Source organism: Anser cygnoides, chromosome 20 (assembly GCF_040182565.1).
Source record: "Anser cygnoides isolate HZ-2024a breed goose chromosome 20, Taihu_goose_T2T_genome, whole genome shotgun sequence".
NCBI lineage: Eukaryota > Metazoa > Chordata > Aves > Anseriformes > Anatidae > Anser > Anser cygnoides.
In genome coordinates this window covers 6,416,484-6,441,605 of record NC_089892.1, presented here as the reverse complement: position 1 = coordinate 6,441,605, position 25,122 = coordinate 6,416,484, and the positions used below count along the sequence as shown (strand labels likewise).

The 25,122-nt window shown below is 45.5% G+C and overlaps 2 protein-coding genes across 11 annotated transcripts in view; one reads left to right on the top strand and one right to left on the bottom strand.

Annotated features, from left to right (window-relative positions):
• SPTAN1 (spectrin alpha, non-erythrocytic 1) overlaps positions 1–16,292 on the top strand; it is a 51,132-nt gene extending 34,840 nt beyond the window's left edge. For 4 of the 10 annotated variants that reach the window (XM_066980833.1, XM_066980830.1, XM_066980832.1 and 1 more), the window contains 24 exons: positions 86–189; positions 333–495; positions 993–1,007; positions 2,785–2,916; positions 3,269–3,406; positions 3,799–3,903; positions 4,114–4,322; positions 5,143–5,263; positions 5,418–5,539; positions 6,074–6,206; positions 6,473–6,571; positions 6,874–7,033; positions 7,291–7,367; positions 7,538–7,747; positions 8,016–8,312; positions 8,785–8,897; positions 9,759–9,776; positions 11,620–11,682; positions 12,917–12,971; positions 13,507–13,703; positions 14,096–14,149; positions 14,637–14,783; positions 15,133–15,280; positions 15,973–16,292. In XM_066980833.1, the coding sequence (XP_066836934.1) occupies positions 86–189; positions 333–495; positions 993–1,007; positions 2,785–2,916; positions 3,269–3,406; positions 3,799–3,903; positions 4,114–4,322; positions 5,143–5,263; positions 5,418–5,539; positions 6,074–6,206; positions 6,473–6,571; positions 6,874–7,033; positions 7,291–7,367; positions 7,538–7,747; positions 8,016–8,312; positions 8,785–8,897; positions 9,759–9,776; positions 11,620–11,682; positions 12,917–12,971; positions 13,507–13,703; positions 14,096–14,149; positions 14,637–14,783; positions 15,133–15,280; positions 15,973–16,098 (3,006 nt within the window). In that variant the 3' untranslated portion in view covers positions 16,099–16,292. The remainder of the gene's footprint in view (positions 1–85; positions 190–332; positions 496–992; positions 1,008–2,784; positions 2,917–3,268; positions 3,407–3,798; positions 3,904–4,113; positions 4,323–5,142; positions 5,264–5,417; positions 5,540–6,073; positions 6,207–6,472; positions 6,572–6,873; positions 7,034–7,290; positions 7,368–7,537; positions 7,748–8,015; positions 8,313–8,784; positions 8,898–9,758; positions 9,777–11,619; positions 11,683–12,916; positions 12,972–13,506; positions 13,704–14,095; positions 14,150–14,636; positions 14,784–15,132; positions 15,281–15,972) is intronic. The other 6 variants (XM_048052842.2, XM_013198680.3, XM_048052845.2 and 3 more) reach the window with 4 other exon arrangements.
• On the bottom strand, positions 16,286–24,541 carry DYNC2I2 (dynein 2 intermediate chain 2). Its single transcript, XM_048052862.2, has 9 exons — positions 24,384–24,541; positions 23,410–23,664; positions 22,576–22,685; positions 20,426–20,583; positions 19,791–19,900; positions 18,903–19,070; positions 18,269–18,501; positions 17,301–17,458; positions 16,286–16,705 (listed from the first exon to the last, which is right to left on the bottom strand). Exons 1-9 carry the CDS (start codon positions 24,483–24,485, stop codon positions 16,467–16,469), a joined length of 1,533 nt encoding a protein of 510 aa, XP_047908819.1. The 5' UTR covers positions 24,486–24,541; the 3' UTR covers positions 16,286–16,466.
• Between the last annotated feature and the right edge of the window lie 581 nt (positions 24,542–25,122).

The following is a 25,122-nucleotide window of genomic DNA, read 5'->3' as shown; positions in this document are numbered from 1 at the left end:
CTTTTTCCATTCCAGACCCTGGTCATCACTTGACTTAGTTTGAAGTACCACAGTTGTCCTAATTTATGGCTTCTCTTTTGAATAGGAAGAGAAAATTGCCGTCTTGCAGTCTTTTGCTGACCAGCTGATCTCCGCTGATCATTATGCGAAAGGAGTCATTGCTAACAGACGCAATGAGGTTCTGGACAGGTCAGTACACTGAAAGCCTTGTGAGATTGGATGCAGATACTGGCTGTGAAAAAGAATGGTATTTGGCAACATTTTGCAACTGTAAAATGTGCTGCTTTGTGCCGTCCTGGTTTTTCATTCCACACGTATTTAATTGCGTACAGGTGGCTTCGTCTGAAAGCTCAAATGATTGAGAAGAGATCTAAGCTAGGAGAATCTCAGACTCTCCAGCAGTTCAGTCGTGATGTCGATGAAATAGAAGCTTGGATCAGTGAAAAGCTCCAAACTGCAAGTGATGAGTCATATAAGGATCCCACAAATATCCAGGTGAATACTTTTCTCAGCTTAGAAATCAAAATGAAATATTTACCTTCACAAAGCATACTCTGTTTTGAAAGAATGTATTCAGAGGAGTTCTTGTTCAGTAAGAGAGAGAATAACACACCATGTTGGACATGGTCTTCCTTTAACAAGGAGAAAATAGAAATTGCATTATGCATGAAAGGAGACCCAAAATAGAACTCACTTGGTAATTATTGATGCGTATAATTAATAAGATATGTGGTATCTGCAGCAGCACGCTTTCTGAAGATACTCCTGAGTCGCTGTTCTGTTTTTCTCCTGGTATCTAGATAATAAAATAATGAAACTAAGTTCCTGGGTCTCATCTCCGTATGAGATCTCTCTTATATTCTAAAATATAAGTCTTGCTCAATTTTCAGTATTAGAGAATAATTAATTAGAATTACCTCCTGTGTTTAAATAGTGGCTTATGAAGTAGTATGAATGCACTGAACTACTTCTTCTCTCAATCTGTTTTATAGCTTTCCAAACTGCTGGTAAGTAGTTTGGACTAGCCCTGGTATGTGAATTTGTTTTCTTTGTATAGCTTATGTGTGAGCACAAGGTCTGGTTGCAGTCTGTTGCTCCATCCATCAGTTCATGCAATCTCTTTGTTTTCTATTAGTTATTGACCTTCATGCAGGTACAGCTATTGATCTTCATGTTATGGATGTGGCTTTTCTGTTAATGCCTATTCAGCATCATTTATGTATTTGTTTTGCAGGTGTTCTGCATGATCTGTTTCATTTGTAATGCATAAGTGGTATAGGGTTGGTTTGGGTTTTGTTTTTTTTTAGGTTTGGTTGTTTTTTTTTGTGTGTGGATGGGTAGGAGTTAGCTCATAGAAAAATGGGTTTCTATCCTTTTTTGGAAATTTGGCTATGAGGTATGTCAACCTCCTTTCTGAATTTAGAGTGGTGGTGATATAACCCATGACATGTGATGTCAGCTCTGTTAGCTTGAGCTTTTAGAATCAAATGCTGAAGATGGAGATATCAATAAAGCTGGTAGACCTAGATGTCTTACAAGGGTAGTAGAAGAGAATAACATAGAAGGAACCCTTGGGAAAAGGATACGTGCCACGTAGAAAGCTGACAGGACTTGTTAGAATCCAAAGAGTGGAGTAAAATGAGGTTACATGAAAGAAGACAACCAAGAGGGGGAAGGTAACTAGAGCAAGGAAGGAGACAAACATTGTGTTTGTTGCTTTAGGCTGTAGTACATTCATTTTTTTTCTTAGTTGAAAAAATAAGAATTTTATATTAAAAGAGAAAGGCTTGTCTTGGATTTGTTGTCATGGTAATTATATGGAGATAAGCAATTGGCAGCTTTTAAATTGAGTTTTATGTGTTGGCAAATACTGCTTTGAAGGATATGCTTTTATAATCTCAGCATTCAGGATTAGTAGTTTCCAAAATAAAGCAGTTCATGCAGAATTTCTCATGGCAGCGCTATAGTATTTTCCATCTTTTATTTCAAATCTAACATTTCCTTTCATTCCATTCTCTCAGGGCATTGCATACCCATGTCCAATGTTACTAGCATTTCCAGTTAATACCTGTAAATTCTGTCTTGTCATTTTTGTGCTATTCTTATCTTCCTGGTGGGTGGATGGATCATGTAGATATGAGAGATCTGCATACTTCCTCCTACACCTAGGCTCCTGTTGTTCTCATGGCGTTCTCAACTCAGAGAATTTTTTTAATAAATCATTCGAAGTTATTTTATAGAGTTTTTGATATTAATTCAGGACTGTAATATATAATGTCAAGTATGACTGAGTAATATCAGAACTGTGCAAAAAGCAGATAGGTTTTAGCAGTGGTTTCTTTTAGCTACCTATAGATTACAAAGGGAAATAGAAATTTGTGAAGCTTCTGTAGGAATAGAAAGCTACTGTGCTTATGCTTAGAGTATGTGTACTTTTCGGAGGTGATAGCATTGTACACGAGAAAGCATTATTTGAGTAACCTCTAAGGTTAATGCAAGGAACGTTACATGGGCATCTGTAAAATGCCGAAGACGTTGCCTGAGTTGTATATATCAACTCATTGACAGTTTTGCTAGGTCAAAGCTTGATAGCTACCCAGACTCATGAGAGTTACTATCTGAGTGAATAGTCAGTATGCTTACTGAGAGAGAGAGAACTTCTTTAGATCAGACTATACACAAACCTCTCTGTGTAGACAACTCTTGCGCTCTTGCCTCAGCCCATGAGAACAATTTAGGAGCCCATTGTCCTGTTTCTAATAGTTTTGTTTTTGTCATGTTTAGAGCAAACACCAGAAGCACCAAGCCTTTGAAGCTGAGCTCCATGCCAATGCAGATAGGATCCGCGGCGTCATCGATATGGGGAACTCGCTGATTGAAAGAGGAGCGTGTGCTGGCAGCGAGGATGCTGTGAAGGTAGATAAAACAAGTCTTAGAAGATTTATTTAGTTTTGGGTTTGGAATGTTTGGACAATGGGGAGGGAAATACCCCTTAAAAAAATCTTGTTTTATAGCAGTTTTTCTATTTCAGCTATGCAGTAGGAATCAGGGTAGTCATTTTGCTTTGTTCTTAAGAGTGAGAAAAGTTTTCTGATCCTATAATCAGGATGTAAACGTTGAACTGAATTATAGCTAGGAAACATGAAATAGTTACTGTACAGTTTGTGTACCTGGAATCAGCAGCCAAACTTGTACCTTATTGTGGTGTTGTATTTATCAGAACTTGTGTTTTTCATTTGTAGCATTTGTCTTCTCCGTTTTATAACAGGCACGGCTAGCTGCCCTGGCTGACCAATGGCAGTTCCTGGTACAGAAGTCAGCAGAGAAGAGTCAGAAACTGAAAGAAGCTAATAAACAGCAGAATTTCAATACTGGAATCAAGGACTTTGATTTCTGGCTTTCAGAGGTAATTGATTGGGATTATTTACTTGCAAGACTTGTTTTTTTTCTAGTTTTTTATTCCCTTTGCTGATTTCCATTTTCTTAGAGCACTGTATACCTTTGAGCAAGTCTACATTTATTTAGTAAAAACCGTTATTACAAGATTCTGAAAAGATTAAAAATCTTGTGGATGTTTTTTATATTATTTATAAACAATAAAGTGAGAATAAGCCTATTTGCATAGGATCTTCTAAGAATTAAGCAGGTGATGAGGCAAAGGTTTATCCACACTGTAGAAAGTTAAAGAGATAATTAATTTGCATAATTTTAAAGACATTGTAATTACAAGGGGTTTGTGAAAATACAACGCACAACTCATTCTTCATCCTCTTTTTTTTTTTTTTTCCCCACCCCCAGGTGGAGGCTTTGTTGGCATCTGAAGACTATGGGAAGGACTTGGCATCAGTTAACAACCTTCTGAAGAAGCACCAGTTACTGGAAGCTGATATATCTGCTCATGAGGTATTGCTTTCGCTTTTTGTTTTGGAACATAACTCATAGTAATCAGCAAATCGTGTAGATACCACTTCAATACATGCTGCAGTCATATACTTGTTGAAACATGTTTTCTTAAAAACTCTGGCTCTGCAGAGCAGTCAGGTTTCTGTGGTTTTGTTGGTATAGAAATAATGAGATAAGGTTATTCACACACCTTTTCACCCATGTTTCCAGGATCGTCTGAAGGACCTGAACAGTCAGGCTGACAGTTTGATGACCAGCAGTGCTTTTGATACATCCCAAGTGAAGGATAAACGTGAGACTATTAATGGACGCTTTCAGAGGATCAAGAGTATGGCAGCTGCCCGCCGTGCAAAGCTGAATGAGTCCCACCGTTTGCATCAGTTTTTCCGTGATATGGACGATGAGGAGTCCTGGATCAAGTGTGTATTTTGGACGTTCTAGGCTCTGGCATGAGGGCACGTGCTTAGTGCCAGCTTGCTAACAGCATTCATAGTCTGTAGCATGGTTTTATAACTTGCCCTTTCCACAAGTATGTGTCTCTACAAGAAGACATACTTGCCTCCCAGTCAAGGAACACTGTATTCAAAACAGCTTCAACACCGATTTGGGTGTGGCTTCTTATCTACAGTTTTCTTTGGTCAAACCCCAAGAAGGAAAGCTCTGTACTAGAAAAAGTAACGCTAATTAGCCCTAGACCAGATAACTGAAATTTGATTCTTTTTGGAAAAGCACCTAGAAGAAATTTAAACCTCACTTTTTCAGTCTGAAGTACTTTTTTTGTTCCAGCCAGTTGTAGTAATTAATGAAATGTTGTTTCCATATTGGTGTTACTATTCTTAGAGGAGGGGAAGAAGTGAGCTTGATAGAAATCATTCGGTTTAGAGCACTTTTTTGTTATGCTTGTAAAAAAAACCAAAACAATAATAATTGGACGACAGCGGGTAAACTTTACAAAAAGTAATTATCTTCTTAGAAAGAAAACAGTACAGAGAAACTCTGTCCTTCATAGAGAAATGATAGACCCTCTCCCTTTCCTTTGTTTTCCCTACACGTTCCCCTTGATGTGCTGCCAGGAGCCAGCTGCTGTTTGCTGATAACTCGTACGCAATTTCTTGCATCCAAGATATTTATACTATGAAGAGCATTTCCTTATTTGCAATGATTTTTTTTCTTTTGTGAGACTTGACCTATGTAAGTAATTTTAAAATTTTGTATTTCTTGCTTCTCTCTTGAACCTAGAGAGAAGAAATTGTTAGTTAGCTCAGAGGACTACGGCAGAGACCTAACTGGTGTGCAGAACCTGAGGAAAAAACACAAGCGCTTAGAAGCAGAACTAGCTGCCCATGAGCCTGCTATCCAGGTAAATGCCTCTCCTTGACAGATTTCCTATAAGGAATGGCTTTCTTGTTTGCAGCAAGTATGAAAGGCAGTAATTGGTTTGTAGGAATCCAAATAGAATGCATAATAAAAGAGCAAGTGATGTTCTATTGATCGGGTGTTTCTCTGCTTTGCAGGGTGTTCTAGACACTGGGAAGAAGCTTTCGGATGATAACACAATTGGAAAGGAGGAGATACAGCAGAGGCTGGCCCAGTTTGTGGATCACTGGAAAGAGTTAAAGCAGTTGGCAGCTGCTCGGTGTGTGAGATGTTTTTGTAACATGCAACTTAAAACAGTTACATGGGCTTGTAAGGACCAGATTTTAATGAAGTTCAGGTGTTTAGGTATGGGTCATTAGTAATAATCATGTCATAGCATACGTCACTGATGATGGGCTCTTTGAGACTATTGAAAAGGGTTTTAGTGATAATGTTTCTCAACAGAAATGTGAGGTTTGTTTTGTTTTGTTTCTTAAGGTGTGCTGTGGTTAGCCTTTCTTGCACTTGCCTAAATACCATAGGCTTGAAATTAATTGGCCTTAGTCCACTACCAAGATGTTTTTCTGAATGGAAGCTATCGGGAGAAAATGATTCATTGCAGTCCTTTAACGGCTGCAGGCTTTATGGCCTTGTGAATTTACAGAGTTGCAGATATCACAGTCCGCTGCTGGTGAAGACGAGTATGAGTGATTGTATGCTAGGGTTCTGTCTCTGTACATTCCTAGGTTTTCTGCTGCTGTAAGTTGCTCTGGAGCAACACTGCAGCTAATTTTACCTTTCTTTACCCATACAGGGGGCAGCGTCTAGAGGAGTCTCTGGAATACCAACAGTTTGTAGCAAATGTTGAGGAAGAAGAAGCATGGATCAATGAGAAAATGACACTGGTAGCCAGTGAGGATTACGGGGACACACTTGCAGCTATCCAGGTATGGAGAAATTTGTCAGCTCTTTCCTATCTTCATTGCATTATCATTGATGAGAGCTTAATGAACCTTTACTTTAACTGTCTTTCCAAAACAGAGATTTCTTTGTTGGTTCATTTTTAAAGGCCTACGTTGTAAAAAAGTAATTAAAAAACACCATGAATTTGTTTTAGAAAAACATTCCAACTATGGTGTTTTCTTTAGAAATGACTTTCTTTCATAAGTAGTGAGAAAATATTTTAAAAAGTGGTTGTGTGTCATATTTGCAGGGCTTGCTGAAAAAGCATGAAGCATTTGAGACTGATTTTACTGTCCACAAAGACAGAGTGAATGATGTTTGTGCTAACGGAGAGGATCTCATTAAAAAGGTGAGAAAATAGACTGGTAAAAAAAAAAAAAACTTCAAAGGCTGCCCAGAACATTTTCATGTCAAAATAGACTTACTTTGCTCTTAAGACTGATTTGTCAACTCTTTGAAAAGGGCTCTTACTCATTTTTTGCAGCTGAATAAGCTATTGATGTTAACCTCTTACAGCACTGTTTCTTAGGCAGTGCTGTACATTGAGAACAAAGTCTTTTGATTGAAGTCCTTACTCTGTTACAAGCTTTCTGGATGCCTTGGAAGACCTTAAGATCATATTTATTTTTTTTTTCCCCTCCTGTCATGTAGAACAATCACCATGTGGAGAACATTACTGCCAAGATGAAGGGCCTCAAAGGAAAGGTGTCAGATCTGGAGAAAGCAGCAGCTCAGAGGAAAGCCAAACTGGATGAGAACTCTGCCTTCCTTCAGTTCAACTGGAAAGCAGATGTAGTGGAATCGTGGATAGGTAGGTTCTGCGTTGGAGCACAGTACATTGTCACAAAGAAACTGAAATGCTCCTTCAGTTCAAAAGGCTTCAAATAGCTTCTCATATGGTGCTGTAATGAGCAGACCTACACCCGAAGCAATCAGCAGTGCCATGCCTGGTAGATGCTTTGGGGGTAATTGTTCTATTGGCCCAGAGGGCCTTCCCCCAGTTTGGAATGGAAGGAACATTTGAGATAGAGATGTTTACATTTTTAATGAATTTGCTTCATTTTCAAGGTGAGAAGGAAAACAGTCTGAAGACAGATGATTATGGACGTGACCTCTCTTCTGTGCAGACATTACTCACCAAGCAGGTTAGTGCTAATGCTGCTTCTACCCTGTAAAGGGATGGAGAGAGGAGGTGAACGCTTCTGCAATAAATGATATTTATATTTCTATTTTTATTTATTCATTCCTATATCTTTCATAGGATACATTGCATATATTTTAATGTAAAATATTTTGTTCTTTTTTAATGTTTCAGGAAACTTTTGATGCTGGACTTCAGGCTTTCCAGCAGGAGGGAATTGCAAACATCACTGCTCTGAAAGACCAGCTGCTAGCAGCCAAACACATCCAATCAAAGGCCATCGAGGCTCGGCATGCTTCCTTGATGAAACGCTGGAACCAGCTACTTGCCAATTCTGCAGCCAGGAAAAAGAAACTCTTGGAGGCTCAGGAGCATTTCAGAAAGGTGAGTAGCCAAACCACGAGGCTACAAAAATGGAATTGTTCTCTTTGGAGGAAAACAAACAAGCAAACAACACTTGCAACTTATGTAGCTTTTCTATTTGGAGACAATATTTATGGAAACTTCCTTAAGAATTTTTTAAGACACTTGCAAGAAATAAGCAATAAAGGCAAACTACCACTTAGGCTTGTTAATTCCAGATCACCTCATATACAGTGTTTGCCTTGCTGCGTAACTGAACTGACCAACTGGATTATTTCCTCTTTTCAAGGTTGAGGATCTGTTCCTGACTTTTGCAAAGAAGGCATCTGCCTTCAACAGCTGGTTTGAGAATGCTGAAGAGGACCTGACGGATCCTGTGCGCTGTAACTCGCTGGAAGAAATCAAAGCACTGCGAGAAGCTCATGATGCTTTCCGTTCTTCGCTCAGTTCTGCCCAAGCTGACTTCAACCAGCTGGCAGAGCTTGACCGCCAGATCAAGAGCTTCCGTGTAGCCTCCAACCCCTACACTTGGTTTACTATGGAGGCTCTTGAAGAAACTTGGAGGAATCTGCAGAAAATTATCAAGGCAAGTCTTGATCTCTTCATAGCTTGTGACCTTTAAAGTCCTCCCTGGAAGTTGTCCCCAAAGATAAACAGTACAAGAGTTTGTCACTATACTACAAGTGAAAATATCTCAAAGTTTGGGAGCAAAGAAAAATATCCACTAGCTAATTTTTCAGTTGTTTTCAATGGTCTTCTACCTGCAGTCTTTAAAAAGACTCATATCCCTCACTTCTTAACTGTAGAGTAGGTAAGTTTAACATCCATGCTATATGGTAAAGTAACTGCTGCTTCAGTTCTGTTTCTCAGGACTTCGATAGGAGTGTTCTGTGTTGTGATCTTAAGCGATTTTGGTTAGATATCCAGGACACTCTTTGAGCCCTCAGTCTTGTTTTTACCTCCAGAATTGCACCGGTATGCAGTGCTGGTTTTGCTCTGATGCACAATGAAGCCAGTCACGTATTCCCCTTTTGAAATAATTTTTGTTCCTTTCTCAGGAACGTGAATTGGAGTTGCAGAAGGAACAGCGAAGGCAGGAAGAGAATGACAAGTTGCGCCAGGAGTTTGCTCAGCATGCTAATGCCTTCCATCAGTGGATTCAGGAGACCAGGTATAGTTTGTCTTCCCGGGAGCAACCCTTAGAGAATTCCACAGCTAATAATTGTATCCATCCAATATCTCCTTGGCCAGTCTAAGTTGTAATGCCTCCTGCTGAAAAACAGCTGATGGTCTCTTGTTCATTTCCTGCAGTTAGGATCTGAGGAAGGCCCCATTTGCCACAGGGGAGAGGAAAGCCCTGAAACGCCAGACTATAAAAATGTTTCTGCTTCTGTATTCGTTTTTCTGTAGTGATTCCAGTTATCCAGGACTTGTCTGTCCTCCAGTTACTCCTGAACTAGTCTGCCCTGCAACTGGCAGGGGCAAGGAACAAACAGCTAGAAGCGGGCTGTATGAAGTGCTCATGGCCTTTCTGTTAATGCCTTTTTGTGTTCACTAGTATATTAGAAATCTCATTAGAACTTCAGTAGAGAAAGCAACTGTGGAAAAAAACTGAAGACTACATTGTAAACACCTTTTTGGGGTGCTGTCTAATAATATCCGTGCCTGGGGAAGAGGGAGTACAGATTTAACAGCTGCTTTAGAAATTAAAAAAGAAATCTCAAGGTCGAGAATTGCAGTGAACTGAAGAGCGTGTTTCTAGAAAACTGAGGTAACCGTGCTCAGAGTGCTGTTAGCCAATTCTGACACACAGGGGTTGTGGTTCAGAAGAGGTGAGTTTTGTTTTCGTGTAATCCTGTGATTCTCTGTCTCTGTGTGTTTACAAATAGTTCTGTATGTGTCTTCATGAAATACCGAAATTTAAATATGATTTTTAACTTTTTGATGTTTGCTTCCCACCCAAATCGCTGTCCCTCTCTTACTGTCTTGTCTCTGTCCTGCTGCCTGATGTCTGGATCTTCACATTCTACAGGACTTACCTGCTAGATGGGTTAGTATTGAATTTTATATCTTTACAAATTTGGTGACGTGTTCTGCTCTATCTGTGTGTGTTCTTCTGTCATGATATTGCTTGTGAGAGCTGCACTGAAACCCCTTTTATTTGAAAAGAGCAATCTGGAGCTGAGGTGCACAGACACAGGAAACATGATTCTGGAGTGGACTAAGTACAAACCAACAGAAACATAAATATTTCCTAGTCAAAAGCAGAGGAAGTTATTAATGGGAAGCCACTGGCATACCGTGGAATTCCTAACTTTTGCTCTTCCTTTCTCTGAGAGCTTGCACAAGAAAAGGCTCTTAATTTGATGAGATATGGGAGAACATAGAATAAGTACGTTCGTATGCTTTTGGAAAACAGCTGACGAAGCTAGTTTTCCAGCATTCAGAGATTGGTTTAATGGAATAGACCTTTCCATTATAACTGTTCTCAGAACAATTAAAGCTCCAAAGTATTGACCATTTGTTTTGAAAGGAGGAAGAAAGGTTCCTATGAAGAGGCTATGCTGAAGTTACCTATCTTAAAACTCTGTAGTATGCAAAAATGAGCTGCCTATTTTTAATCTGCTGCTGAACCATACTCAGAATAGGTGCTTACCCCACAGAGATCATATTCTTGATAGAAGAAACAAAACCTTCCAACACGAACCCACAAACGTTGCCTGGCTTTGCAGGCAGTTGGATGCCTGCAGTTTGATGTCCACTTGTGTCCACGGGAATAATTCCTGCTGAGGATGCATGTTGGTGGTTTGTCAAGTAGTGGAAAGGAAACAATAAAATTTTTAAATGTCTTCAGACTGCCAAAACCTCTGAGAGCATGTCTGTCCACTTACATTTCTTCAGTATTAAAAATCTGCAACGTGATAGAAGCTTTTTAACAAGGCATAATGTGAAATGTTAACAAATACTGTACGGGCCTGGCACAGAAGCCTGGGCGTCTGCCCTGTGTAATGTGCTAGAGAGGAGGCAGGGACCTTTCTCATGAAGATAGAAGGCTTTTCATAATAAAAGGGTGGAATTCTTCGCAGATAACTGTGCTTCTTATGTGCTCTGTAATGACCACAGTGTCTTGTGTTCTGCTGTTCCTGCCAGATAAAAATAATTTGCCCCATTTTTGTTGTACAGTTTAATGGAACCAAGCAGATTTTCCTGGAACGGATGCTGAATTCTCTGCTCCTTTGTGAAGTAGTGTTGTAAATTAGTTCTGGTATCCAAGAACGAGCTAACAGAAAGGGCCATTTACTAAAAGACGTGGGGTCAGAGTTCGAGATCACCATGCCAAGCTCTTTTGTTGAACAAATTACCAGAAGGCTGCTGATACGCAAGGCAGAGTTTGTCCTTAATTCTGCGTGAATAGATTAAAAATGCAGACTTAGCTCAAAGAGGCATTGGCTGCACTGAGAATGCCTTGGCGAGAGGGAAAGCTGAGCTTCAGAGAAGTTTCAAGGTAGCAGCTGCCCTGCGTGCACCTGGCTTTTCAGTGCTCCCTAGCGGCTTCTGCGTGCCCGGTGCTGCCTGGAGGAGGCTTCCTGCAGTGAGGGAGAAAGATGAGTTTAGAAAGAAAAATGCCTTTACAGAATCAGTAGGTGAATTAACTGCAAAACTTCAGTTCTTTTTTAGTGACCCTCCCTTTTGTGCGATTTACCCAAAAATAACCGAGTTGTGTGTGTGCGACCCGCGTTTGAATTATTTCACTAAGCAATGGCTTACGTTTGCTGCAAGGTGGTGCTAGCTTGGAGTGTGGCTCCACTGCAGTGGCCGTGTTTGGGTGTGTTCTTTCCTCTGTTCTTTCTTCTTCCTTTTTGGAATTTACTTGGTTTCTTTTCTTTGACTAGCATAGCATATCGTCGTGTCATTCGTGTCTATCAGTATGAAGTTGGGGATGATCTATCTGGAAGGTTTTTTCCTCTTTATTTTCTTACCTCACTTTGGTTTTCAAATGCACTCTTTAATTCCAAGGCTCGCTTTCCTTCCAACTAACTTTCACAGCTTAGAGATGCTTGGAGGTTTGTTTCCCTGTTGACTCTTTCCTTTCCACGGTTGGTTCCCTGCTTCTTGCTCAGGGCTCTGGGCGCGCGCTTCATCTCCTTAGGCACGCATTGAATCTGAGCCTTTACCCTGTGGTGAGAGACACCCGGGTGTTTGGTGCATTTTCATTGCTGCAGAGTGATTCAGCACTTGAAATCCCCTCCTCAAGAAGCTCGAAAGCACGTAGGATAGATCTCGGTGGGAACCTGGTTATAGGGACAGGATCTTAGACATGGCAGAGCCAAAAGCACGGCGCCCAGCCTGGCTGTCCAAGCACAGGTCATTCAGTAAGAGCTCTCGCAGTACCCGCTGGAAGGGCAGAGGTTCCTGAACACTGCTGCTTAAAGGTTATGTAGGATTCAGGGGGAAAAAAGCAACATCCCGAGACTTTCCGTAGCTAGTCGACATGAAGCAGATCTTGGAGCCCATCACCACAGTGTGTGCTAGGGCAGGGGGCTGCTGCGCTCAGCGTGGAACTGGGCTGAGAGGAGTGGCCCTGCCTCAGTTTCCCTGGGTGCAGGATGGGAGAGGTGGGCAGGAAAGGCAACTTTCCATCAACCACTCCTGCCTAGGGGAGACCTATCGTTTTCTGCAGTGATTATGCTGTATTAAGACTACTTTTAAACCAAGCCAATAGTTTTCAAGGTCTTTTTCCCCATTTTCTCCCCATGTAACACACCTCTGTAGAGCTCCTGTATCTTGCTGGCTAATACAGCCTGTCCCCGGTGAATCACCTGTAGTTCGTGTGTGTGTGTGCTGGGCACGGTGGAGTGGGGTGGGACTGCACCGAGTTTCTAATTTCATTAGGTCCAGTAAAGTGGGTGCTTTGGATCTGGCATGAAGTGTGGCTGCTGATCGTGTTGCCTTTCAAATGGGGCTAGAAATTAACTATATAAAGAAATAAGAATCAAACAAGATGTACATGTGTCTGTCTGAAAGAGGATGAGTCAGAATAAACAAAACACAAAACCGGTGTTTAAATATTTACAGGAGAATAATACTGCTGTAAGGATTTTTAATTTTAAGGAAGGACTGTTAATTTCAAGCCCCACCTGCCATTTTTTACGGGAGAAGTGCGCGCTCTCACTGTGATTCTGTGTTTAGGTCTTGTATGGTGGAGGAGTCGGGAACACTGGAATCGCAGCTGGAAGCTACTAAAGTAAGCGATGCTCACTGATTTCTAAAACACCTCTCCTGAGTAGTAACTTGGGAACACCGGGTGGGAATGAAAATGTGTGCCATTATATAGTAAAATCTTATTGATTTTATACATTTTGAATACTGAAGAAAGCTTTGGGATTACCTATTTACATATCTGATGTCTGCTTACATCCCAAGCCATTAAACAGCACTCTGGTAAAGGTTTCCTTTTTGATCTTTTTTTTAAATGGCTGGGGTAGGGCAAAGAGGATACAATATTTTGAGCATGTTTTCTAATAAGAGTTTATTCTTTCTGTCTCAAGAGCTGGCTTGCAAGCCCTGTTGGTTTCCAACAACATGCACAAAGAGGTTATTCTGAATACTATTTACAAATCCCAGTATATGTGTGCGTGTGTGTGTATATATATATATATTATACCAGCAGACAGAATATAAACCTTCCTGCCCTGCCAGCCCATGTTCTACGCATGTTCATTTTAAGGTGTTTCTTTTTTTTCACTCCTTGATTTCCTCCTCCTACTCCCTCCTTGCAGCGCAAGCACCAGGAGATCCGAGCTATGAGGAGCCAGCTGAAGAAGATTGAGGACCTTGGAGCTGCCATGGAAGAGGCACTTATCTTGGACAACAAGTACACGGAGCACAGCACCGTGGGGCTGGCGCAGCAGTGGGACCAGCTTGACCAGCTGGGGATGAGAATGCAGCACAACCTGGAACAGCAGATCCAAGCTCGGTACTCCCTACCCCGCGTGCAGCGTGAAGTGTGCCTAGCCTGGGTGGGGGATAAACGAGAAGACACATCTGTGTGTCTGGAAATGAGCCTTGCGTGACAGTGCTGAGCCTCTGCTGTGTTCTGACTCGTGTGTGGCAGCCTAGAGAGCTGCTTGTCAATCTCCACCGCCTCCCGGCTCTTTCAGCGGGATGAAGTTAGCAGTCTTTGAAATGGTTCCTGTTGGCCGTTAGCAATGATGTCTTGCAGGAGCTGATTTATTCTGTTGGGCTGTGACGATGTAATGTTTTGTCTGCTCACGTGTCCTCACCTTTTGATGCAGCTGACTGGTTTGGGACCCCAGCAGAGCTCTGCAGCTCAGGAACTGTTCACAAGCTTTGCTTCTTCCTTTTCAGAAACACGACTGGAGTCACTGAGGAGGCCTTGAAGGAGTTCAGCATGATGTTCAAGTGAGTAGCAGGAAACGCATGCCAGAGGAATGCTTGTGAGATATTTCTGGCATGTGGATGGCCCATGTTCACAGGATTCTCTGACTGCTCTGTTTGCAGCTCACTTATTGTCTGCCCAGTTTTGTGCCGAGCTGCTCTCGTCTCTGCCAGATGGCAGGAGATCCAGATACACCCGCTGCCGGCCGGGAGCAGCCACACGAGGCTTTCCTGGGCACACTCACTTGTGGGCACGGCGGTGTAGGAACCAGGAGTGCCAGTGAATTCCAGATGGGAATATAGTCATTTTTTGATGATTTTTAAGCAAAGTGAAGAATTTGTGCTTTCATTTTTATGTATGTTAGATAGGAAATGTGTATTGATTCAACCTCATTTGTCCAGAAAGGTGGGCTGGTTATCATGTCCTAGTTTTCAGCCCAGCGTGTAGCTGTCAATCACTTACTCGACAACTTGACACTTAAGAACGTGAGCTTTGGTTTTGTGTTTTTAGGCACTTTGACAAGGACAAATCTGGACGACTTAATCACCAGGAGTTTAAGTCTTGCTTGCGCTCCCTTGGCTACGACCTGCCTATGGTTGAGGAAGGAGAGCCAGACCCCGAATTTGAGTCTATTCTTGACACTGTCGATCCCAACAGGTACGTGGATTGGACCTTCTGTGTTTCTTCTGCAGGCTATGGTATCAGTATCTTCTGTGGCGTTTAGCTGCAAAGTCTCTTACAGGCCGAGAGCTTTGCTTTCATTTATTGTGGAGATGCTATGGTTGTTTTCACGGTAATTCATGTAAGAGTATTCATGAAGGTAAGACTGACATTTGTGAAGAAGACATTCGGCTTAAAAAATGATCTGGTGTTGATGTAGCCTCCTGTGTTAAGACTTTTGCTGCTCCCAGGAAGTTAAAGCCCCTCTCTCAGGAGGGCATGGAACTGCAGTCTTCTGGATAGTAACGGATGGCAGCGTTCACGCACTGTTTTGTTTCACTGGCAGGGATGGACACGTCTCGCTGCAGGAGTATATGGCATTTATGATCAGCAGGGAGACAGAAAATGTGAAATCCAGCGAGGAGATCGAGAGTGCTTTCCGTGCCCTCAGCTCGGAAGGGAAGCCCTACGTGACCAAGGAGGAGCTCTACCAGGTACGTACCAGTTGTGGCCCCCTAGGAACAGATGGGGGCTTTTTGTTCATAGATGGTTAACAAAGAGCAGCTAATGGGAAGTTCATGTCACTGTAGCTGAATCAGTTCTGAACCTGCAATGGTATCTCCTGCAAAATGCGGAACAACCACCCTACCCCTCTGCTTCCTTGGCTCTCCAGAGGAAGAAGAAAAGCTTTAACTGCCCAAGAACTACTTGGGTTCAGTAAAACCAGGAGCTCCCTAAAGGCCTGGGAAGGGAGTGCATTCACGGGGTGCTTTCCTCTAATCACTTGGGAGACTAGAGGGAGATGTTTCTCCAGACAGTGATTCAAAGGAGAAACTTAAGCATCTATTCTGAGTGTGAGATCTCTTCCTCTCACTGCCCTGCCGAGATGGGAAGTTTTTCCTGTCTGAATCCCACCAGCTGGCAGAGAAATAAAGCAGTTGCTCTTCTTCCTCCTATCAGTTACCTGTTCTGCCTTCTCTTTGGGGGGAAGACTCAGGTCAGACCTTCCAACCTTTAACCAAGCAGTGTGCACAGAAACGGAACGTTTCCATGCTGGGTGTAGTTGTGGAGCTTCTTGGAGTTCTGCTCCAGGCTGCGTGCCCTCGGGAAGGGGGAGGGCCGCGTGTCTGGGCCCAGTGGCAGCCTCAGAGCCCGTCTCCACCTCAGCGCTGTCTTTGTCTTTCAGAACCTGACCCGGGAACAAGCCGATTACTGCATTTCTCACATGAAGCCCTACATGGATGGCAAAGGCAGAGAACTTCCTTCTGCCTACGACTACATAGAATTTACACGTTCACTCTTTGTGAATTGATACAGAACACTAGTACCAAACGCTACAAGGAACATGCTCACGTTTGCTGACTGTAGCTCTGCATGTGTCTCTCTCTTTGTGCTCTACAATAATCAGTGTCTCTTTATGATGTAACCTTAAACTGCTTAGCTTAAAACTCTTAGGGAAAACAAACATTGCAGTGTGCTTCAATAAAAGTTACTGGTCGAACCACACCATCTCGTGTTTAATGGTGAAATGCAAATTTAACTGATGTGGATGAAACTCCAGCTGTGACCATAGTTACATGGTTTGCAGGCCAACGCTGTGGAACAGGTGAATGGGAGCTTTTTGTGGAGTCAGAGTAGTCACAAGCTCCCCGCAGCTGGTTCCGCTGCTGTTTCAGTGTTTCAGTCTGTGGCCTCGCTTGCCAGCTGCTCCAGATGAGTCACCTCCCTGGGTCCCTGCTCGGTAAAGTCAGAACTCAGCTGCCAGACTCTGACTGTACCGGTAGCATCCCCTGCTGCCAAGAGCTGAGTTTGCTTGATGTTAAATTCCAAGCAGTACACGGGGCATTCAGCCGCAGCCTGCTTTATGGAAACAGCAGGCTTCTGGGAGCTCTTCGCAAAATCAAACAGGTGCACATCTCCTGTAAAACAGAAACACTTCTTACTGCTGCATGGTAGCAGACTTTGTACTTAACAGCAGAATATTATCTGCTTAGTCTGGTACACTTACAGATGTTCTTTTTAACCTGTTCCCCCTTCCCTCTCTCTGATGGTGTCTACGCTGTGACAAATAGCTGCCATCACTGCAAGTCAGTGCGTATTTACTCTGCTGTCAGAGACCTGAAAGCAGCTGGCTAAACTCTTGTGAAATCTCCATTCCTTAACTCAAAAATATTGGGGCAATTTTCTAAGGAAAAAGTTCCTGTTTAGTTGTTGTTTACTCCTAGCTCTAAAAATAAATGTCAAAACAAGGAGACCAGAGATCAGTTTTAGCTATGTTCCATCCCTGGGAGCTGCTGTAGCAACCTGGTATGAGCAAAAGCAAAAAAAGAACTGTTCCTGAAGTCATCTTGCTAGAGTTAGAAATGACTCCATTGTACTAATTGCACAGTACAAACAATGGTCGTTGCTCTCTGCTTGTGGGATATGCTGATCAGTACAACTGACTCATATCAATTAACACCCAGCACAAAATCTAAATTTTCTGTCTGAGACTAGACACCCAGAGTTACTTGCCTTCCCCAGAAGCAGCTGCGAAGACCAGCGGCCGAACTGGAGACCAGCGTACGCAGAAGAGGTACTTCTTGGATAACTGAAGCGAAAGGAGGGGATGTGTCTGCAGCATGGAGTTCAGGTGAACTTGTCCGTCAGTCCCGCAGCTCAGGAAGAGATTCCTGGGTGGGCGGAGCCAGAAACAACTTGGTAGGCTTTATTGCTAAAGGTACGGAACAAAATTCCCTCGCGGGGTGTGACCTTGGCCACTATTCCTATTTTGCCACTATCTGGCTGTTTCCTCAGGCAGCGCTTTCCAAGCTGTGCTCTGGGATGTGGGCTGTAGAAGCACAGCTTTGTTAGCGCTCGCAATTAAGTTTAATGCGGGCTCATGTTGTCCACTGAGTGTGGTGGGTCGCGGGCCAGAGATGCCTGAGAACTGCTGATATAGAGCCCGGCATTGTCAGCGGCGTGTTTGTCTCCTGCAAAGTAACCGCAGACCTGGGCCGGCAGCACGTTTCATGGAAAGATGGCTCGGGGCCTCTCCCAGGGTGGGTAAACAGCAGGCAGGGATGTGAGCGTCTCAGTGAAATTCAGGCAGCTACAAGACACGTAACGGGCAGAGCACTTCAGCCCTGATGAAGTAAATTACTTTGTTGAGATGCGGCCCTCGACTTCAAATTGCTCTTTAGTATTATGGGATGATCTAAGGAAGGTGCTAATGCTCTACACTGGCCTGAGTGCAAATGCTGTTTTGTGTTACTCCTGTTCTGACCTCATGCAGCGTACCCCCGAGTGCACAGCTTCACCAGAGCCAATGCACACTGGTCGTCCTGCAAGGGGAAGTTACTTTCTCAAGTTCCCAGTGCCAGGTGCCCCTTGTTTGGAACGCGTACACGTGCAAAACCTCAGTGTTAGCTGAAAAGGCACATTTAGAGCCAGGCAGTAACCTGTACCAAGGTGCAGCGCCAGTGTTTGATTACAGCACTTGCCTGTGGAAGGGGGAGCAGCTCACGGAGTACACTGGCCCGGCGTGGGGGGAGAAGGCGAGCTCTGCTGGCGCCCTGAGCGGGACCGAGGAACCTGTCTGGCGGAGAGCCGGCGTCTCTGCTGCCATGGAGCACTTCAGCGAGTAGCCGCCTTCCACGCCAACAATGAACACGCGGGGATCAAAGTGTGAAAAGGAGAGCGAGGTCACACCCACAGCCGCCTCTCCCCACGTGAGCTAGGGGAAAAAAGCAAACCTGTGGTGAGTGCTGGGGGCTGTGACGCTGCGCAGGTGCAGGCAGAGCAGCGTGAACCAGCCTGTCAGGGACCAACTGAGATGTTCTCTGCTCAGCCTTCAACCTTTGCAGCACCCACCCACAATGGGATTTGTGTGAATTATTATTACAAGCAAGGTCTCTTCTCCATCCCAGCAACTTTAGACCATGGCAAAACCTCAGCTGTTGCCAGTCCTCCAAGGAATGACTTTCAGTACGGGAAGGGAGATGGGACCAAGGGTTAGTGTGTTCAAAGGGGGAGCCTTTTCCTGGCCCTTCTTGTGTGAAAGGCGCGGTCTGCCACCCGGGCTCTAGAGCTGAAGTGCTTTTGTCAGACCAGGCCTTGCTGAACCACTGAACTTACCTTCTTCAGCTGAGCGCTACGAGGGATCTGCTGAGCCACCAGCGCAAACCCTTCAGCCAAGGCTAGCCGCCCTTCGCGCTCCTCCCTCCACACCAGCACCTTTCCGTCCGTCGACACGCTCAGCAGCCGGACGTGGTTGCTGTGCTTGGCATCAGGTAACCAGTCCACCTGTTCCAAACGTGAGGAGCTCATCAAGTGGGGACTGACAGAACCAACCCCACCCTCAGCAGCCTGCAGTCCCCTGTCCTGCGAGACAACCTGGCAGCAGAGCTGGGTGGCACTCGGTCACCTCGGTACCAGACCCGCTTCCCCGGGAGCTGGCACACAGCTGCTAGGAGAGAGATGAGCTTAGGTGTTCAGGGCTCAATTCCAGTTTCCCTGTTTCTCCTGTCATTATTTTTGAGATTTAATAGTTAGAGCACTTCCACTCAGCTATAAATACAAGCATTTTCCCAACTTTCAGCTGAGAAAATGCACAGACTTCTGTGAGTCACGGTACCCCAGAAAGACAGAAAAGAAGAACCACTAGGAAGCCAGACTGCATGACAAATTGTGACTCTGTGCAACTTTAAGCTTCCAGCTAAGGAGCAGTGATACTTTACTACTTTCCTGTTGGCTTTGTACCAATGAACAGGTAAAGCATGGGAACAGGCCTACTCTTCAATTATCCTGAACAACAAGAAGTTATTTTTTACTCAGACCATGTCTGATTCAACAACTGCCATTTCAGTTGTTAGAGCAGCGGAAAAATGTTAACCAAAACAGAACGTAGTGGCCTGAGAGCTTCAGGTGAAGTACCAACAAGATGAACAAGAAATGAAGGCATGAAATAGAGCAGTGCCAACTCTCTCCTCCCCCAGCCAGTCTACTGTGGGTGTTCTCTCTCACCTGATAGATGGGATCGGTGTGAGTGTCATCAGTCAGCCCTGTCCTCCAGATCAAAGGGTCGTCTCTTCTGCTGGTATCCCACACCACCGTCTCCCCGCTGAAGAGGCCACCTGAGAGGAAAAAGATCCCAATAAACACGTGAGATCTAATAGTGCACAACACGAGCAATGCCGTGGGCAGTTTGCTCTGTTGCTAGAACAGAACTGGGGGAACTTCTCTCACTGCCAGCATGACCAGTGTCCTGGGAACTGCAGCCCTCAGCCCGAAGTGTGCCAGATGCAGCCAGGAAGCTCTGGTGGAAACAGGCCCAACAACTTCAAAGGCAGCCATAGAGGGCACAGTCAGCTCTGGTGGAAGAGAACGCATCTCTACCAAAGTAAGTACACGCCTCCTACTCGCAGCTAGGGCTGAATTTGCCTCTCTCTCTCTGATATAAAGGCAGATGTCACTGAAAAATGCGGTAAGTTCCAACTCCCAGTTCAGAAGCCAAAGTGCATTTGTCAGCGTTGGTTCCTCCGGGTGCGGAGCTGCAATACTGTTGCTGTTACCAGGAATCTTAGGCTGAGGTGAGAAAGAGGAAAAAACTGATCCAAGCTGAAAAAACGAGGGTGTATTTCATGTAAGATCGAACCTACCAGCTATCAGTGAAGGCTGGGAGGGATGGAAAGCCAGGCACAGGACAGAACTGGGAACATCCACCACTAGGTCAGGGCGCTGCGGATCCAGCCCTCTTCTGTCCAGATTCCAAGTACAAACGTAGGATTTTTCTGTGCTCCAGTCCCCATCATTCAACCTAAAGAAGAGAAAGCTACATCTTACTTGTCTGATACGAGGCGAATCCTAGTCCAAGCAGAGCTCTGATATGTCCTGATCATTTATACACTTGTTGCTTTGCAGGTAGAAGGAAAACTGAGCTCAAGGTGATGCAACGTCTCTGTAGGCTCGTATACACACGGTGCATTTCAGTGCACTGACTGAACAAAGTGCCTGCCAGGAAATCTCACATTGATTCACTGTGCCAAGATCTACTAGCCGTTCAAATAGTGGGAACAACTAAAGAGCACGTACAGAAAGTTCCTATGAATACTTGGGAATGAAAATCCAGAGAGCCCAAATTGCTGCTGATATGCAGGCAGGCTGATTTGCAAGCCACTCTTCCTCTAAACAAGCACTCAAAGACCCAGGGTCTGAGAACGCACCGTGAGGAACTATCTTACCTGGCGGAGTGACAGGGGCTAAAAGACTTACTGAGTCCTGCTTGGCCTGAGCTAGGCAGCATGATTTGAAGTCCGGGTGCCTCCATGGGAACAGAGATCCTTCTTCACAACCCCCAAATGGTGGTGAGTACCCTGCACAAATCACGTCATGCACCCCAGCTCTACAGATTTCTCTTCAGTCTCATGCCCATAATAATTCTTGGCCACAACTGGCTCTCACGCATTACTTCTCTGGGCTACTAAAAGACACCTGCCACCCTGCTTTCTTTGTTATCTCTAGCTGGTTCATTCACTGCACGCTTACCAAAACATAAGCGAGCAGAACCAACCCCAAATAATGACTGCCACAAGCCATCTGCCCAAAGCAGAAGTCCCAGGACACGTGCATATTTACCACTCCACATCCCAGCAAATATCACAGCTGTAATGCAATGCATTTTCTGAAGGTAAAGGGTTCTGCCAGGAAGGTACTTCGAGGTGGCACATCTGAGAAGCTGTTCAGACACACAAGGGTAACGGTAAAGAGCTCCCTGGGGAGCTGACCGGGGCCTTCATGCAGTACCTGTGCCCTGTTGTTAGCACGTTGACCAGCGCGACGTTACATCTTGCTACACAGCGCTGATACAGAGGACAGAGATCTACAGAACAGTGAGCGGCCAGGACAGGAAGTAATTGTTCTGAACCCGGCTTCTGCTTTTACTTGATCTTATTTCTGTTATTGGAAGAGATAATGAGTAAATAAAAGGAGCAATTTTTCTCATACAGTGTGTAGTTGAGCTTGAAACTCCTTATAAAAGACTGTTGTAGATGCTAGAAGTTCAAAGATTCAGAAAGACTGTGTAAGTTCATGGCAGGGAGTTCTACTGAAGGTAACTACAGACCTAGAAACCACATTCTAATCTGGAAATAGCTGTAGCTGGGAGAGCAGAAGGGGCAAGCAGCACACAGGTTTGCCCTGTTCTACTTTTCCCGATCCATTCACTCGTGGATACGCTTTTTGCCAGGGCTTTTAGTCTAAGGAAACAACAGTAGAAAGAAAACTGAGTAAGGGCAACGGTAAGGCACAGAAAAAAGACACTGTTACAGACGTTCACTAGATTAGATGAACATTTTGTCCAACCCTCGTTTCAGAGATTCTTAGATGTTTGTTAGCACATGCTCATGGCACCAGGCGCACACGTGAACGGGTGGCAGGTTCATCTGGGGTGCTAAGAGACCACACTAAAACAAGATGATCTTCAGCAAACACAAGGACGTACTTCAAACCTCACTCGCCTACATTTGCAAGTGTGTTTGCATTTCTCTTCCAAACGGAATCTATCTAGAAACAGATCAGTACAAGCACACATATCCATTTTATATGGAAAAAAGTAGAAGAAATAAATGCCATAATTTAAGACTGCCCTGAGATGTGTTTTCTTTGAATGAAGGGTGGTTTCTTTAACATGAACAAGGTATGTTTATATCTATTTGATTACTGCAGAGGAAGAGAACATATATAAATCTCAGGTCAGCCCGAAATGTCACAGTGACCTCAGTTAAGCTCTCAAATCCAGTCAGATACTCACCGGCCATACGAGCATGCAAGAACGGATCCAGTTGCATTCCACGAGACGCTGGTAACCTGCAGGTGTTGATCCTGAGCCTCGGGGTATGACAATGTATGCAAACACAGCACCTGGAAGAGATCAAATTCAAGCACTGAAGCAATAATCTCTGAACAGAGAGAAATGAGATCTGTGCATGCCCCTGGATATGGTCATATGGCTACAGTGTAGGCTTCCTGTCTATCAACGTAGCATACAATTATATGTGAAAAAGAAGGGAAAAAAAGCATGTGACCCTACCAAATTAACTATCCCTTCATAATTACCTCCCTTAGAGTGCACACTTCAGGGTCCGCATGACGAGTCAGGAGGGACGCACCATTAGAACTTATGGGAGCCCCCCCGTATGATTCCAGCCCTCACTAAGCTTCACCAGAAATGATTTGGAAATGACTGTACCAACGTGTACTGACGGATACAAATTGCTCCCACTCCTCAACACCGTACACTAAACAAATATAATCTAAATAGGAAGAGCTGCCAAATCATTGATTTCAACTGCTCTTAGATAACCAGTCTGGCACACTCTGAAGGGGCTACTGGGAGCTGAAGATAAGCCCACACCAACTGCAGGCTTCCTTCTCATAAAGCTTCTGCAACAGTCACTAACAGGGATAGTTCTACCAAGCAAGGGCAAGTGAAAAGCAAGGGAGAAAGCTGCAGGAAAAAACAATGTATTTTTTAGTTATTAGAATCTGGCAAGAATAATCACAGCAATAAGAAACAAAATGAGTCAGAGCCACTGCAACCAGCTCTCCTTGGGTAATGACAAGACTCTGCATGCCGTCAACTTACTGTTTCGTTCTGATCTGTCCAGTTCACTTCAAAGCCATCAAAGGCACGGCTTGTCCAGTTTTTATTCAGCTCTTTGATAACAACATCCTCCACTCTCTGAAGGAACAGTAGAAGGCTAGTGTAATCTACTTGGACTTCTTGCTGGAAGGCTTGGGCAACATCTATACTTTGATCTGTTTGTACACTGGCATCCTGACTGGTCTGCGACTGTACCGCAGCTTCTGCTGTTGAAATTTTCCCAGTCTGGCAGCTTTTCTAGGAAGAGAAGACAGACACTATAAATCAAACAGAGAGAGAGCGCCACACAAAGCATTCAGAGCATCTTCCTTTTTCTAGCACTGCACAGAGACTTTCAGGCACGCTCGCACATCTCAGGTTCACGGTTAAAAGCAGGGTGCCCTTGTAATTCTCCGGGTACTGGTGACACGTTTGTCACCTTCACACGACCTGACACAACGCAGAGATGCCTGGGCGCTGCTTCACTCCAGGCAGCGAGCTCTGCAGCACGGAGTGCAGAGGATGAGCGAAACCAAACCGGGAGCGAGCCTCCACGGGCCGCAGCAGAAACTGAGCACGATGCCACGCGCAGAATTACTGGCTCTCGGGCTGGCTTTGGGGCAGCCGCCCGCGTGTTTCTTGGCCAATTCGCACAAAGGGCCTGACAATAAAAAGCTGCCAAGGGGCAGAAGCAGCGAACTGGAGCGAGCTCGGGCCCGGCAGCCTCAGGGAGCTCCCCGGTCTCGGTGCCGGGCCTTGACGGCCGGGCGAGGAGAGGAGAGGAGAGGGGAGAGCAGGGAGGGGAGGCGCCGGGGCCCCGCGGCTCCCTCAGCGCGCCCGGCCGGCAGGGAAGGAGCGGGCCGCCGCTGCCCCGTCAGCACCGGGGCCGCCCGCCTGTGGCCACGCCGGCGGCTCCCGGCCTCCAGCGGCGCGGAGCGGGGCCGGGGTGGCCCCGGGGCCCGGCGGGTGCCTCTCACCGCCTCGCAGCGCAGGCTCCGGCCGCTTCTCCACAGCGACGGCACCTCGGCGCCGGGCGCCGACCCGTCCGCCAACATGGCGGCCCCCACAGCCGTTGCCATGGAGACGAGAGAGGCGCTGCGGGATGACGTCACGGCGGGCGGGAAGCGAGGCCGGCAGCGCCATGTTGGGGAAGGGCGCCGAGGGCTCGTGGCGGAGAGGGGAGTGGGTTGGCTGTTTGCGGGCGCCTCGGCTGGCTTCGTGGGGAAAGCCGCGGGTGTGCTGGGGACGGGCCCGCCATGGTGTTTGGGCAGGGATTTCTCATTCCGTGCGGCCGTTTCCACGTTGGGCGCCCCTGGAGACACGAGGGGCGGTGCGGGCAAGGGATGCCAGGACTTAAGATGGCGCGGGCGGGGGCGTCGCGAGGGAGCCGGTGCGTGAGGAGAGCTGTGATGGCGGAGGAGAGCCCCGGTGTCTGAAGAGAGCCCCGGTGTCTGAGGAGATCTCTGCTGTTCGCAGAAGCCCCGCAACGCTCAGGACCGCGCGGGTCGCGCCCCCGGGGCTGCTCCAGGGCCGCAGGCGGCCCCCGTGAGGTGCCGCCATGAGCGCCCCGCTGCCGCCCGGCCTCGGCCCCGCAGCCCTCCGGGGCCGGCTCGTTCCCTATTAAACGAAATTTGAAGTTCGCCGCCTTGCTTGGCGTCCGTGGTGTGCGCTTACCGAGGGGACGGGGCAGGGGGACCAACGCGAGGCGTGCAGAGC

Coding starts and splice junctions, on each gene's coding strand:
- DYNC2I2 (XM_048052862.2), bottom strand. CDS start 24,485: ATGGCAACGGCTGTGGGGGCCGCCATGTTGGCGGACGGGTCGGCGCCC. Junction 19,901..20,425: donor CCAGCCTTCACTGATAGCTG/GTAGGTTCGATC, acceptor TTTTCCTCTCAG/GTGGCCTCTTCAGCGGGGAG. Junction 16,706..17,300: donor CGCAGCTGCTTCTGGGGAAG/GCAAGTAACTCT, acceptor TCTGTTTTACAG/GAGATGTGCACCTGTTTGAT.